The following is a 16,863-nucleotide window of genomic DNA, read 5'->3' on the forward strand; positions in this document are numbered from 1 at the left end:
AAGAGTAGTGTCGGGCTTGTTGAATTTGTCTGCGCAGTGTCGGACTCGTGACACTTTTGTGCGTAGTGTCGAACTCATGGGCTGTGTAACTCGTAGGCATTTTTTTTTTACTAAGATGTCGAAATCGTGGGCATTATTTGTTTAGTGCCCAACTCGTGGGCTGTATAACTAGTGGACTGTATGACTTGTGGGCTGTTTGACTCTTGGGTATCGGTCTCGTGATGTGCGCCCATTTTACGTGGTAGCGGGAAAACTACCCTACAGCAAAATGAACTCTTCCAGTCTCCCTCCAAACCAATCAACTTCTCTAAAGCTCCCACACCAGATAATCGAGTAAAGTTGCAATTTCATTATAAAGGATTTCCTAATCTTTTTCGTCACTTCAGCGAGTTCATTGGTGATCGTGATGCATGCACGTACCTGCGTATTGAATCTCTAACGTTTCCCATGCAAACCATTCTTTGCCTTGAATTATATGGAATGATTTACTGTTGTCGGGATCTTCAACATGCAGCGGCTCCGTATTAAAATAAGATTACATCATCCACCTTCATAATTGTTATTCCTCAGCACTCGGAAATCATATATATCATTTATGATGATGACCTAAATAATAGCCATTACCTTATTGTCTTGTTCCTTGTTTTCTTGCATCTCCTCTTCTATACTATCCACACATACCGACGTAATCCATCAAAAACTGTGCACCATATCTGTGACTTTAACTCTAATAAATTCCAAAGTTCCCCATCCTCTTTCAATTTACCTCCCCCCATTGGGTTCTTATCCTTTGATTTCGACTCTCCACACGTTTGGGATTTTTTCCCGAATATTCACAACAGTGTACATCTGATTGTTTTATGTTAATCCTAAAAATGCAAAATGAAGAAGGTGGCTATCCTCTCCCACACCCTCCCTTTCCACCTCACAACTTCCTTGCATCAATAAGTAGGCCTACACATGGGATGTCGCTCACGCTGGACACGAACCACAGTTTCGTCTTTATTATCTGTGAATATCTATTTTCTGACTCTTTCTAAAGGACAAGTTCACCTTCATTAACATAAGGATTGAGAGAATGTAGCAATATTAGTAGAACACATCATTGAAAGTTTAGGAAAATCGGACAATCCGTTCAAAAGTTATGATTTTTTGACGTTTTTGTGAGGTCACCGCTGGATGAGAAGACTACTGCAGTGTATGATGTCACATGCGTACAACAATATAAGGAAAATATAAAGAGAATTTCACAAAATTTAATGTTTTGAAAAAAGTACACATTCCCTTGACTCGTTACTGACATATGTTATGGGTAATATTATTCCCATAGCCTTTAGAAAGAGGCAAGTCAAGTGCTCTTTTATTATGCGAAAAAAAGTGAAAATATGTTAAATTTTCTGTACATTTTCTTTATACTGTTGTACTCATATGACATCACGAGCCTTAGTAGTCTCCTCATCCAGCGGTTCCAATACAAAAGTTTTAAAAATTCATAATTTTTGCATCGATTGTCCAATTTTCCTTAAGCTTTCACTGATGTGTTCTACTAATATCGCTGCATTCTCTCAATCCTTATGTTAATGAAGGTGAACTTGTCCTTTATTAAAAAAAAAAAAAAAAAAACTATTCGCCAAAGAGGTGCAGCAGTTCAGGTCTCAAATTTGCAAAATCTTGCTTGTCTGAGAGGGGGATCCTCCTCTTCCAGACCCCTCAAACCCCCCAACTTGGTTGCTCCGTTCCCTCGCACAGTTATTCCAACTCCAAGTCTCCCTCCCCAACAGTGAAACGGATCGACGCCCCTGCCCTTCTCATAGAATGAAAGGGAAAGGGGATTTCCAGCGGTTTTTCTACATCATTTTTTTGTAGAGTATACCCTGAAATCAGGTATGATTTAGAGGTCCCTTTTCATTTCTTGAAAATCCTTTGCACACTCTTCACTTTCAGCTCTAATGACTTTTGAGGGATGATGGTATTGACTTGGGGCCGAAAGTTGGCATCATGGGTAGAATGGGTTAATAGATCATGCTCAACTTCAGCTTAATCCGATAATCTCCCCATTGTTGTTGCTACAGTGGTTTACGATCTGTTTATTTTTCAACCCTTCATCGCTAGCCACCACTGTTCGGTATTAAAAGATTAAGCGCTTGAATAGACCCTGTCCTTCAAAGCCTGTTTTCTCGGTTCACACTTTACAGAGTGTGTGCTTTCATCAAAGTATTCAGATGTGTTAGGTGAGTCAATCTGAATTGAGTTATACATCATTCTAAAGCTTAGAGCCTGCTCTTTCAGCATGTTAAAAATCTATATCTGGCAATTTTTATTATGCCTCCGCCACGAAGTGCCGAAGGCATTATGTTTTCGGGTTGTCCGTCCGTCCGTCCGTACGTACATTGTATTGTACATCTTTTTTTGACGCTTTTTATAGCCTTTATTCAGACCAATCAACATTGTTACATTGTAGTGACACAAAATATCTATATTACACTGTTTGACGGACAACAAAAAGGTTTTGTACAAAATATAGATTAAACATTAATAAATTGTACACACTTGACATGATTCAGTCACCAGTCTGAATAAAGATTTTATCTAAAACAAATACAAGAAACATGAGAGGTTGCATTGTATTGTATTGTTCATGGAAGTGCGCCCTCTTAAGGCGACGCCATAACTGTGGGCCAAACAGGTCGGGTCGGCAAGCGCCCTGGGTGCTTTTACCACCCGGCGCCAGCCGGCCAGCTGTCTATCTCTGGCCCTGGCACCTTCGACGCACATGGCTTTGTGACAACTATAGAGTCTACATCGTTTTTTTTTTTTGTTTTTTGTTTTTTTTTCGCTAGCTAATCAAAAATAGATAAAATCAAACAACTTATACCGACTACGAGCGAATGGGTAGATGACATTCGGCTCTAGCCAAAACTTGAATTTCAAGGTAAATATCACTTTATAGTCAAATTCAGAGTTCCAGGCCAAATTTAATAGGCTTATGGTAAATTCAGTGCTGAACATTGAAGAAGTGAAAACAATATAAGAATTTAACGCATCTTGAAACATTTATTCAGCTGTAGTGTAGGCTGTAAAATGTTTGTGATAATAATAAAGTCTAGCCATGAAGTGTATTCTAACTTTGGCAAGTAGGACACCAAGGATTGAAAAACAAACAAATAGTGAATTATCAAATTCTTTGATCTACACTTGTCTTCTAAGATGAACAACATAGTTTACGAATATGAAGTGATAACCTAATTAAATAGAGAATATAGTAGACATAGTTTGTTTCGAAATCTGTGCATTTTTATACCGTTGTCTTTCACTTAATTGTCTTTAATTTTGCCTTAATTTATCATGCGTCAGCGGTGTCTGAATTTCATACACTGCCGTGCAGCTTCCATTTCCATTTTTTCTGTTATTTGTGCACCCAACTTTACTGCACAAAATTTTTTTCGTATCCTTCCTTTGAAGCTTTTATTGTAGATCAATATGTTTGAATCACTCAATTTGTCCAAAAGAAAAGCATTAAAAGCCGCTGAATGACTTTTCCCACAGTGAGTAAACAATCACAATATTAGCAAGACGGTCGCCGGCGCCGCCGCGGCTCAGCGGCCAGGCTCGGCTAACTATGCGCGATGGGTACGCTAGGCTGCTGAGCTGCAAGTGCAACTCGCTGGGTATAGCTAGCTCGCTGGAAGCCCCCGTTGGTCCCCGGTTATGGCGACCGTTATAGCGCTGCTAGCGGCGGTAGGTGAATAGGTCATCGAAATTGAATCGGTCTATACAGTGCCCAAAGGTGTTTTCTTGAAACTTGGTGTGGACATGTTCTAATCCTGCTTTGTTATTCAAATTCATGAATTTCTACCGTCGAGAGCAGTACCCGCTGCATGCTATAAGGATTAGAACCAGCACTTACTTTCGGGCGAAAGCTCGGTGGTCCAGTGGAGATGACGCCTGTCCGGTGATCAGGAGGTCGTAGGTTCGAATCCTGCTCGAGTATGTATACCCATGATTTTTTATCATGGCTACTACTAAAACACAGATCAATTCAGTGCTTATTTACGTCGATGTAGGGCAATTTGTCAATCAGTTGCAATTTCTTTATTAGTTTCAAAACTTAATACATGCATTACCTAATGGAGATTCTCCGGGAAATTTCGAGCCAGAAGGTCAAAGGTAAAGGGTTAAGGGTCAAAGGCCAGGTTTCAATACCCCCCTTCAAAAAAAAAAAAAATCTATTTTGTACCGTAATTACACTCTTTCTTCATACCTGGGAAATTACTCAATGCATAAACTTATAAAAAGGTCCGTCAGAATTCAAGTAAAAATTCTCAATTCCCAAAATGTGTACCTGCACTTTTAGAAAATTTTAACAAACCCACAAGACATTTCTGACAAACCTGACATTTCAATATTTTGCCAGTTATGTGAAACTGTCATGGATCACACATTGTAAAGACATTGTACTATACGCCTATTCGGAGAATCATGCATTATGGCGGAGGCATCAGTCGCCATAGCGACATTTCTAGTTTTTTTATGTTTTGTATGTTTTTGTGTTTGTTTTTTTTGCTTTTGTGATGGACTCATATAGCAACAGCAACAAGTTTGAGTTATCTTATTCACCTATGAAATTCTGTTCAAGAACAAGACCCTAGAATTACTATTTACAAATAATTATCATATAACACTTGAACTTGAACTGCATAGAATACCTTTAGAAATGAAGCTATTGCATAAAGGTCTTACCGTGCAATTTGAATCACTTGCGCCGAGGATTTTGAAGAAATCCATGTGAAATTTTGAGTGGAGTATCGTGAGTTTCTTCAACTCATGGCTTGAACAGATACTCTCCGCCAATTCGTGCGACGTAGTTCTTCCACAGGTCATGTCTTGAATGGACAGTGATCGCTGATGGGAATGAATAGAAATTGTTGCAAAATAAAAATTGATTATAAACCAAACATTTTTGCAAAAGATGACATACAGTTGCTTTGGAGTTGAAACAATGAATAATTAAATGGAAGACGTAACACACTGAATAAATTTCGATATTCACACTTCACAAGAGTTGCTTGCTAATATTAGAAATAGCTTCACTAACTTGCGAACGGTCTGCAAAATACAACGGATGAACGTCATTTCGAAAGTGTTTGAAATATTGTCATCATGATACGAAAAATATTTATTTTTTTTTTCTCAATGATGCTGCACTTGATACATAGCAGTCACACCTATTTGCAAAATTTTGCGTATTTATTTGTGTGGTTTTGGGCAGATTTTATCTATTCAATTTAATTCGATTCAAATTAGATTGTACTTTCAAAGGCACATTTTTGTTGATATAAGTTCAAGGAGAAAAAAAAAGTTCGATGTATTACAACAATATATGAAACTGATGTTCCAAATGATTGTGTCATTAGAAAAGAGAGGCCCACGTGAAAGACAAGTTTGTAAAAATATGGGCAACTCAAAAATAGAACTTGCAATGCAGAAAAAAAATGGGCAAAATCACTACACAGGCTCAAAACGCTCACTGTTAAAAAGGAGAAAGGACAAACAGCAAAAGAAAATGGGAAGGGAGATTAGAGGAAGAAAGGACGGGGAAACGATGAAGAAAGGAAGAAAAGGAGGACTACTTATGGGTAGCAGGGGTCCTGAGGGCAAGTAGGGCTATTGCCAGACACTATGTAATAAACATCGAAATAATTATGCAAATGAGATGAAAAATGTGTAGGCCTTCTTCAAGTGTTATCTAAGAACCAAACAAAGCTGTCCTTAATTTTCTCTTGAATACAGCTAGACTTTTTACGGTTTTTAAATCACCAAGTTGGGCACAAAAGCTTTGTCCTGTGTAAATCAAAATTGAGAAGATGGCTGGATTGCCAATATTCAGCTACGCTACGCTGGTCTTTAATGGGGTCCAGTTGGATGTGAGGTGGGACCACTTCACCGGGTTAAACATCCTGCTCTTTGCGATGAATTGATGAAGTGGGATCTTTTACGTGTATAAGTTCTGACTCTCTCATACACAGGACCTCCATTTTATGTCCTATCCGAGGGACAGAGTGTTTTGTATCTTTCTAGAGGGGACGGTATGATCAAACACAGCATTGCTCAGTCCAGACTCGGGTTCGAACCTGGGTGCTAAGGATCGTAAGGCAGACGCACTACCGACTGTGCCAACTCACCAGAATAATGAAAGGTAATCTAATTAATTGAATTTCCTTAATTGTTAGAAACATTATGATAATTGGCATTTTCAAGAAAAACACATCATCATATGTATAACAATTTAGGCTTTTTTTTTTTCTAAAATAAACCATAAATTGTCGTAATTGATATAAATATAAATCTTTAACTTTTAAAATAACCAATCGAAAACAATTAGCTATTTTAAATGTGGCCACATGGTTGTAAGTGGTAGGTTGATTCTCAAAACCTATTTTTTGTTTGTAACAAATACGATTTTTCAATCAAATGCTGATGAGTATTTACCCAAGCAAGATAAGGAATTTTAAGAATGTGATATAGATTAAGTAAAGTGTGAGTGGAGAAAAAATTCTTCTGCTTATTGATATACCAATATTGCAGGATACGATCCTACAACAATAATTAACATGATAATTTCAATATAACTCATTGTCAACATAAACACCAAAGAATTCAATGGATAAATCCACTCTTAAGGGGTGCCATCTAACATAACATTGCCTGGAAGCGTTTCAAGTGAATTACTAAAAGGAATAAACTTAATCTTTTGCAAATTGAGAAATGATTTGCTCGTTTCCGTCTGTCAACTTTCCTTTGATAGTTTGTAAAGGAATTTCGTTCAGATGAGGAAATTTAAGACTGCGATATAAATTAAGTAAAGTATGAATGGGAAAGAAAAACCTCAACTTATAGATTATACTAATATTCGAGGATACGATCATACAACAATAATTAACATGGTATTCTAAAGATAAATATACTGTCAACATAAACACCAAAGAATTCAGTGGACTAAAACTCTCCCATCGGATGCCATCTAACATTGGGAACATTGCCTGGAAGCGTTTCAAGTGAATAACTTAAAGGCACAAACTTTTTTTTTTTTTGGCAAATTGAGGAATAATTTGCCAGTATCCTTTTGTCAACTCTCCTTTGATAGTTTGTAAAAGAATGTCGGGGTCTCCTGGAAAAAAGAATAGAAAGATTGGAGTCTTCGCCAAATAGGATAAAAAAGAGCGTAGCAGAAGATAGATGAATATCATTGATATATTTCACAAGTTAGGCCAAAGTACGCCTTATTAGATATCGTATCCGTCTGCTTATACCCGCCCGCCTACAGTTCAATTTGTAATTTTCTCTGTCACTATAATGTGTGAGATTCAACGGATGAAAAACGTTTTATATCGCAGCAATTCACCTTGTAGCTTGTGTTGGTAAAATTATTCTCCTCAAAACGGTACATTTTTCATAAAAAATACCTGTTTTCATTGATGCATCTTCTTTTTCCGAATCCTATCTTGTTAGAAGATTTCATTATTTTCTGTGAATTTATACTAGTGTCACGCATTTTGGTTCAGATGTTTGATGTAATATTATAGCATTACTTGCTTTTCATTGTTTTCATGATTATTGCACAAGTCTACGTAAAGGATGTCTCGCTAGCGCTATCACAAATTACTAGTTTACCAAGCCCAATCCCAATTGCTTTGCATACAGCGGAGTACTCTCTTTGGCCATCTTCTTTGTTCTTCTGACCTTCACATGTCACTCTGTGCCTCCCTCGCTCTGACTTTGCTTTCACCTTCGGTACTTTCGCTTTGTCCCTTCTCACGTACTTGACTTTGCCTTGTCTTTCAGAACTCTTGCCTTGCTCTCCGCAGTCCAGCCTTGTCCTGACTTTCATAATCCTTGCCCTTACCCTTCGCCCTTGACTCTCACTGTCCTTCAGCCTTTTCAGCTTGCTCCCTTTTCCCCTGACTTTCACTGTCCTTCAGCCCTTTGTGCTTGCTTCCTGTCTTGACTTTTTCCTGTCCTTGTATCCTCTCCTTGCCTATGACTTTCAGCTCTTCATCTATGCGCTCACAGACGTCCTTCTCCTACATTCTCCGCAGCGCGATAAACGTCTTTCTCGTGACTTTCATGACTGGTCCTCGCTATCTCTCTCGAACAAGATGAGCTTGTTTGACAGCAGTATATAAGACAGACTTTGCGCTTATCTCAAAAAGAATTGACCTAGAGGAGAGTGTGTCCGCTAAGAGTGAAACCCGTGTTTGAACAGCGAGAGAGTAACCTACGAAAGAGACAAAGAGTCAACCAGTCCAGAAACGGTCTTCAGTCATGTTAGCTTTTCGTATTAATTAGTCTAAATCTTTCACCGCATCGCATCCCTCATGCCCGGCGAGACATCCTCACAATCCATCCTTGTAAATGTGTTCGAGTGATTCTCCATAAATAAACTTCTTTAACCGAGATTTCTGCCTGACAACTGTAATTTCTATGTGTCCCTCGGCATCCTTCGACAATGAACTTCAACATATAGCGGGACTTTATTTTGGGACATTCACAGAATTGGAATTAAATTCTGCCCATCTTCGACAAATATAGGTCGCCGTTACACTATTTCAACACCTTTGCAGATAACAATCCCCCTCCATATCATGTAAAGCAGGCGTGCACTGGGACATTGACCATTTTCTGAATTATTTTCTTGTAAACTTCATTTCACAGATGGGTGTTTTTCTTGGTTGTTGATCTCAATGTCCATATTTTATTTCTTTTACATGTCGTCAAACCCCCATTGGCAAACGAAGCTGATGGGGTGCTATACCCCCCCCCCCCCTATTAAACGAGTCCTCGTTTGAGAAGTGGGAGGATATGTATTTGCCCATTGAAAAAAAAAAAAAAAAAAAAAAAAACTTTCTACTCGGGTGTGGCAAACCTGGAGGCCAAGCCAGAGTTTAATGACTGCAACAGCTGTCATATTACGTAAGAGCATGATAAGGACATATGCCTGTGGCAGACCATTCAAAGTGAACTCAATTTTCTCTATTCTTTCTAAAGTTTTAAATTTTATATTCTATTGAGAAATTCTATGGTCAACGGTTTTAAATTTCGAACGAAATAAATAAATAACGAAAATACAGGAATAAGAAGGACAGCATTGTAGCAGTTTGCCGACACACACACGCACCATGGAGGTACATAGCCCATGCCAAAACCAAGACAATCTCCTCCTCTCGCGGGTGCCCCCCCCCCCCCTGTGGCGGTGATTGATGCTTAGATTAGGCCAGGGTCAAGAAACAGGTGTTTTGTATCTTTGGTTTTTAAGTCCAGTGATTGCCAAGATATACACTGGCATTATCTACAGGAGTGTAGCTTCTTCAAACGAGAGATTTGCCTCATGAGTAGGTGTATACCGATTTGTGTTTTGCTGAATGGGAAATTAGGGTGTTTGGGCATTTTCGAAGTTAATGCGGAAAGATCTTATGGAAATTTTACTAAATTTTGTTTATTTCCATGAACACTCACACAAGCAAACACAAGTAAAAATCTTGAACAGTTCAACTGGGTGAGGGAGGGCAACTGAGGGCGTAACACCATAGCAACTGTCCTTTTCCATATCATATCTTCCTTACGACATTATATGGACACGCTATACAGATTAGTCTATTGGTGGCACTGTTCACACTGTCGGTCTCGTTGGCCTTCTATGTCTAGTGTTGGTCTCATTAGCCTCGTTTGTCTTGCGTCGGTCTCGTGAGCTTTATTACGTAGTGTCGGTTCCGTGAGCCTTTTAAGCGTAGTGTCGGTCTCGTGGGCTTGTTGGCTTAATGTCGGTCTCGTGAGCATTTTGTGCGTAGTGTCGAACTCATGGGCTGTACAACTCGTGGGCTTATTTTACTTGATGTCGAACTTGTGGGCTTCATTGACTTAGTGCTGAACTCGTGGGCTGTATAACTAGTGGGCTGTATGACTTAGTGAGTTGTATGACTCATGGGTGATGATCGTATGGCGTGCATCCTTGTCGACAGATAAAAATGGGGTCATCCAAGTAGACCGACACCCACGAGTCATACGGCTCACGAGTTCGACATTAAAAACAGGTCCATGAGTCATACCGCTCACGAGTCAAACAGTCTATGAGTTCGACAATAGGCAATTAAAGCCCATGAGACCGACACTAAGTGAAAACAGCCCACGAGTTCGACCGATAAAACACGGCGCGTAATGTGTCGGTCTCATGGGCCTTGTTGGCTTGGTATCGAACTGATGGGCTGTATGGCTCGTGAGCTGTATAACTCGTGGGCTGTATGACTTGTGAGCTGTATGACTCTTGGGCTGTATGACTCGTGGGTGTCAGTCTCGTGACGTGCACCCAGAAAAAATTGTTGCTTGTCGGTTAGGTAACTTCATTTCATTACCATTTTCATTTTATTTCAACACGGTAATAAAAAGGAAACTTGCTCAGCCATCGGCTGTTATTCTGCAAGTCCGTGCATGTATGTAATATAACAGAATGATAACAGATATTCAGTAACAGCATAACAATTATAACAATGATTGAAATAAGAACAAAAAAAAGAGAAGAAACACAAAGAAAGAGAAAAGTATATCTACATATAACAGCACATAAAAAAATACAGACATTGACAAGATATTGACATAAAACAAATGTCAATATTAGTCATCGCGTAACATAAAAGGAAACGTTATGATAATTGATATGATGTGATTATGATATACAATGAAATGGATATCAAACTACAACTGCTGATGTTTCAAATGAAACGTAAAACGTCATAATCTTGATATCATACGGGAGATCATTCCACACTTTACATCCCCTGTATTGTAAACTCATACGTTTTAAAATTAGTTAAAAATCTACATAACTCAAATTTTAACATATTGCATCTGAAAAAATAATTTGTATATTTAAATGAAAACAACTCACACATACTTTAGGAGTAAACCTCATGAGCAATTTTATGCATTGCATCTAACATTCTGTGTTTTTGTCTTATTTCAATAGTAGAAATACTTAATTGATCATTAAAAATATCAATTGTGTTGAATACCTTCAATTGACTTTCAGAACTGCTGAATTGCTTAAAGTCCTTAAAACGGAAACCTCTAATGCTGTAACTTTTAAGAGTAACATTTCGTGATTAATCGTGAAAAAGGCCCTGGAGACATCCAGGAATATACCAATTGTATTTATCATGAAAAAAAAAATCTAATGAGGTGGTGACCTATTTCATAAATTACATAAAAGCATGGCTAATATGATATTTACCAAATCAAAATAATCAAAACTGAAACCAAGCCCATTCAAAAGAACGATTTAAAAATATTATATTTTTCGGAAACATTTTTTCCTTCTAAATAATAGAGAAACCACTGGGAACAGTGAAATCGGCCGTTATTTTCACTTCAATTTCAATTTCAATTTTCAATTCATTTATTTTTCATTCTTCTTTTTCCAACAAAACATAACACATAATCAATTTGGAATTACATCATAAACATAAACATTCGACTTTGCAAAAGATAAATGATACAGATAAACGAAAGAACACATACTGGAAAAAAGTACAAAGTTATGCTTCAGTTGAGAAAAAAAAAAAGAACTGAGAGGTCCACTAAAAAGCAAGCTTGTATGTTGTGAACCACTCAAAAATGAACAAACTTATGAATTACTTATTTACAAATACTTATCACACTACGACAGAACAGAACAAGACAGGAGAAATACAAAAGACATGACACGACTTGACAAAAAAGACGGAGAGAATGGAGAGAGAGAAAGGAAAAGAAAAAAGAGAGAATGCCTACACGCTGAACTAGGGAAATGGAACAGGGGGTGATTGAAAATGTGCTTCAGAGGGCTGGTACTGGACGCAGCTGTGCAATTATTTGATGGCTATTACATAATAAAACACGTAATCAATTATGCAATAATGAAGCCAGTGATCGAAAGATTGGTGGATGGATGATGAACCCTGAGGTTGATGAGATCTGACTAATAAAGAATATATCAGAGACGATTTAAGTGAAATGATTTCAACTTGCGCTTAAAAGAATGCAAAGAAGGGGAATTTTTTATTTCACAGCTTAATGAATTCCAAAATCTAGGACCGGTGTATATAAATGTACTCTGGGCTAATAAAGTTCTCAGGAGGGGCAAATGAAACTCATTAGATTGCCTAGTGGGATAATTATGAAAAAACTGGTTCCGTGGAAACATTGAATTGAAAATACTGGGAAGTGCATTTGCATTGTAATTAAACATAAACTGACCAAGCTGTAAAAAATACAAATCTTTAATTTTCAAAATCTTATATTTATTAAACAGTGGCTCTAAATTGGAACGTGGTGGGACGCCACAAATAATACGAAGTGCCTTTTTTTTTTGCAGTAACAGTAATTTATCTAGCAAAGTTTGATGGGCACTACCCCATGCTAGGAGTCCGTAATTAAGATACATTTCCCAGGTGTTTAAGGCAGTGAAGTCACATAATGAAATTCAAATTAGGTAATGAAATTCAAAGTAGGTAAAAATTCCAGGCAGTCCCAGTTGGCTATAAATACCCGTGTCAGTGAGCAGTAAGCATCTTTTCAAAGAGAATACGGCTTTAAATAGACAGCCCAGCAACACCATGCAGTATTGGGTGCAATTCAGACAATTAGCTCACTGGTCCTTCTCATCATACAGACAAGCAATAAACAAAGCACAATCATTGCTGTTCCAAAGGCACGGAGCATTCTTATACGTATGGACATCTCAAGTCAAGCAATTAAGCAGAACATCAGCATACAGTATAAGGGCCCACCATCAAATAAACAATGAAATAATATACAATTCATAGGTACAGGATATTTTTAATAATTGCAGAATATGATTTAACAAAGTACATTATGAAAATGAGTAGAAAATGAAAAAAAAAAAACAAACGCAATTATATCTTTATTTATATATACAGCGTGTCCCAGAAAAAACGAAACAGAGTTTCCTTGCAATTTTTTACTATCGAAATCATAAATTTTCTTTTTAAGATATACATCAATGGAAAGATAAACTTTTGCTCTTTCATTTGATGTACATCTTAATGTTCATCGTTCATGCATGACTGAGTTGTATTTTGTAACTTGAAGGTCAAGAGATACCCTTCTTGCTTTTATCCACTGGGCGACAATACTCTTAATTAATTGTATTAATTGTATTTATTGTATTTACAAGGTTGAGAGGATTATTGTGCGAAATAAAAAAAAACAGATTTGAGTCATCTGCAAAGAGTCATCTGCAAAGTGAGTAAAAGAAAGAATATTATATATTTTTATATTTTATTACTGTATTTTTTTTCCAAAATAACATTGGTCATAGAGGTGTGAGTCACACCTACTACGTATGTAGTTTATAAATTGATCAAATGGTTAACAGTAGACTACAGAAGAACGCGTTAATCATTGCTGTACCCACCAAAGTATGAGCTATAAATGGGGACGGGCAGTGATTTGTCCAACATAAAAGTGAATCCTCTGACTATAGGCTTCTTTTCAAAACTTCAGTTTTCCATGCAATGTAAATCATTTCGAGAACTACCGTGTTAGTTGATGCACGGATGGAAGCATGCATGCACATTTGACAAGTAAGTGGTGGGCTCAATGTCATATCCGTGCAGATAAGCGTAACTCTTAACGTGCCATGGTCGCCGAACGTCGACCTTAGTCCTTACGTGCCATGGAAAGAAGAGCGCGAAAAACATTGATCATTTAAGTTCTTGTGGTACCATAATTTGTTACACCAAGAAACTGACAATGATATGTACTGGTAGCTGAATAGCATAGCCATCGTTGCCACCAAAAATATGAGTATGCTTATATTGGAAAATATTGAGTAAATACGTGATTTTTCGGCTAGATGTATTTTTTTCGCGTCGGGAAAATCCGCAGCGAGCGCAAGCTCTGCGAGATGTGTATAGGTCAAAAGTCTCATTGGTAAACCACGCGTGTGTGTGCTAATGAATCTGCGTGTATTGTCTATGCGGTTCCACTTGTATTGTTCCGCTTGGATGCTGTCCGGCGGGAAGCTGCTTTGATTTTGTCCCTCTAAGACGGTAAGCTTTCGTTCGTCGGTCAAGTCTTTCATCCTTTTGTTTTGGTGAACTTCACTCATCATCCCCACGCTAGTATACAAAAGAAGAAGACGCTTTTGTTCTTGTCTATGCACGTGTGCAGTGAACGGAAGTACGACCTGTAAACTATGCCGCTTGGTACCACACGAAGTTCCTAGTTTGTTTTGGTGCAAATTCATCTTCTCCTAGTTCGAAGCGAAATGAAATTCAAAGTACAAATCTAGTATTTCGGAATTTCAGACAAAACATAGAGCGTAAAAGATGAACATTATTTTGCTTAGTTCAGTTTCAAAATTGTAGGCAGCGTTCACAAAGCGCGAATAGAGCTGCTGTTTTGAGCGACGACATGCAAAATAGTACAAATACTAATCAACACTGGTTTTGACCCAAAACCGATTTTTTTTTTCTCAAACTTACGAAAATGACTGGAAATAAACCTAACTAGTATTCTCTGTAATTTTGACGCAAACTGGCTGTATTGGTTTTACTCCACGGATATGAAAGTACATTATTATAGCGCCTGATTCTCTGTATGTGACGATGTGCACGTGAAAAGCAGTCAAACTATGTTGTTTTCCATGTACTAGTTTTTGTTTTGTGCTTGCGTCCATCGTTGCATTTTTTTTTTCTTTCAGGGTTTCTCTTCAATTGGTCTTCATACTGTACCTCTTTCGGCGTGCCTTTTCTCTTATTATGTTCCTTTTTCTTTTCCCTATACATTTTGAAGAAAACTAGTTTTCACGTATTGTGCGTGTCTCTGTATCCGTATAATATGTCATTGTGCTGCAGTATTTTGGAGGATGTTTTGGTTCTTGTAGCTTTCCGGCTATAAATAGCGTGTAAATAACCATGGCTTTGGGAACAGCAAATATCTGTAACTACGTACTCTCGAATTAGCGACCAAAATCGTTGCGAATGTCAAGAATATATATTTTATTTCTTTTGGCAAAACAAAAAACAAAACAAACAAAAAAGAACCTAGACAGTCGATTGGTGTATCATAGAAATTGTTTACTCAACCACGCAAAATTATTAATAATTATTTATCATTTCATGATGACAAAAAAACGAAGCAGTATCGCTTATCGCCAAGCGATGATGTAGACACAATCCCTACAGCACAGACTCGATAAAGAAGATCAGAATTCGATCAGTAATTCGTAGACAGCTAATATCAAATTCGCAAATGGGGTTTTCTTGTTTGATTTTGATTTCAAATGTTTAGGAAGCTCGAAACCTAAAATTTGAGAGGTTTCCAAAGATTCATTGCTCAGTGAGACACAGAATCAAAGTATATTTACGTAGGCCTATTTATGTTATTTGTTGAGCTTTGCTTATCGTTTTATTCCTACCTCTTATCATAGAAACATGTTACTTTCCCCGAGTCGGAGGTGAAGACGAAAATGTTCAAACTCAAGCAAATCCTTCAAAATTATTATTACGTAGAACTTTAGATGAGAGAGAGAGAGAGAGAGAGAGGATGCAAAGTAACGTCAAACTATTTGTTAGCATGCAGATTTTGAAAACTTCAAATTCATATCCCGCTGTTCAGTCCTTGGAGTAAATCAGTGTTGGAGATCACAAAAAAAAAAAAAAAATGTCGGATGATGCTGCTTCATGAAAACTGTGTCACAGCGCAATGAAGTTATAAATGATAGGTTTGAATTCAAGTACGGAACTAACATCCATCGTCTATTATAAACCAATGAAGGAACTTCAGCAGTAGAGTGAAGTTATAATTTCCATGAACGATCAAAATGATTCTGATGGTTACAAATCGCTCGGTATGAAACCTATATTGGCAGGCGCTAGAGATTTCCGACGCCATGAGAAAGTATGGAATGTGCCGTTGAATAATGTAATGTGTATTATTCAGATAATCAAATGTTTCATAGCGAATGAGACTAAAGACAATCAAAGACAGCAAACATTGAAAAAACATACCAGCAATGTAAAACTTGATTTTATATTTGTCGTTTACGTGTAGGTTATATCACCACCTACAGTTTTGTCTTCTTGTCACCAATTTTGCTATGCAGATCAGGCCTACTATCAGGAGACTTTTGATTCTCTCTAAGTGTTATTCTTTACCGTAATAATTTTGTTGAATATTGCATTGTTCGCCCCTTCATCATGATATGTGCAAGCTGCCTTTCCTTTCAATGTTTATCTGTGTCATGTTTCAGTGTCTTGTCACAATTCATTGTTATTTTCGCTGTTCTCATCTGGCTTTTGAAAATTTCAAATCTGACTGAATTTATTCGTTTGCAAGATTCAATTACTTCACAACTCTGGCCGCATAGTTCACAAGTACAGCGCTATTGAACTTTACTATTCCAAAGTGAGATGATCGTTTCGAGAATGAAAGGGCTCCGCCCAACGTAGTGCTATTTTACCGAATCATGAAATGAATGGTGAGCTTTTTCAGTTGCACGCACGTGGCTTCAAACACCAGCGCTGGTCATGCAAGCACGTGGTGTGCTGCTCCGAGCGACTGACCTCGTGGTGCTGAGATTGAACTGGTTTTCTAGCCAAACCCACTTTACTTTGATTTCTCTGGATTGGCAATAAACACGTAAGTGGTATACTATCGTGAATTAACTTTGTTATAATATTTTAGTAATGTTGTGATCGGAAGGACAATGGCTGGCGATAGGTTGATCGGATCAACATTCTTGATTGGATACGGCGTTAGAAAAATACAATCCGAAGGCGTGTGCACTTTTATCAGTCAGATTACGGC

General features: G+C 37.7%; 1 protein-coding gene across 1 annotated transcript in view; it reads right to left on the minus strand.

Moving 5' to 3' along the window:
• Positions 1 to 1,648: 1,648 nt before the first annotated feature.
• Positions 1,649 to 16,863, minus strand: part of LOC140241084 (uncharacterized) — a 31,352-nt gene continuing 16,137 nt past the window's right edge. Inside the window, exons 2-3 of the mRNA XM_072320851.1 lie at positions 4,741 to 4,902; positions 1,649 to 1,804 (exon numbers count right to left, since the gene is read on the minus strand). Of these exons, the coding sequence (XP_072176952.1) occupies positions 1,649 to 1,804; positions 4,741 to 4,902 (318 nt within the window). The remainder of the gene's footprint in view (positions 1,805 to 4,740; positions 4,903 to 16,863) is intronic.

Source organism: Diadema setosum, chromosome 17 (genome assembly GCF_964275005.1).
Source record: "Diadema setosum chromosome 17, eeDiaSeto1, whole genome shotgun sequence".
NCBI lineage: Eukaryota > Metazoa > Echinodermata > Echinoidea > Diadematoida > Diadematidae > Diadema > Diadema setosum.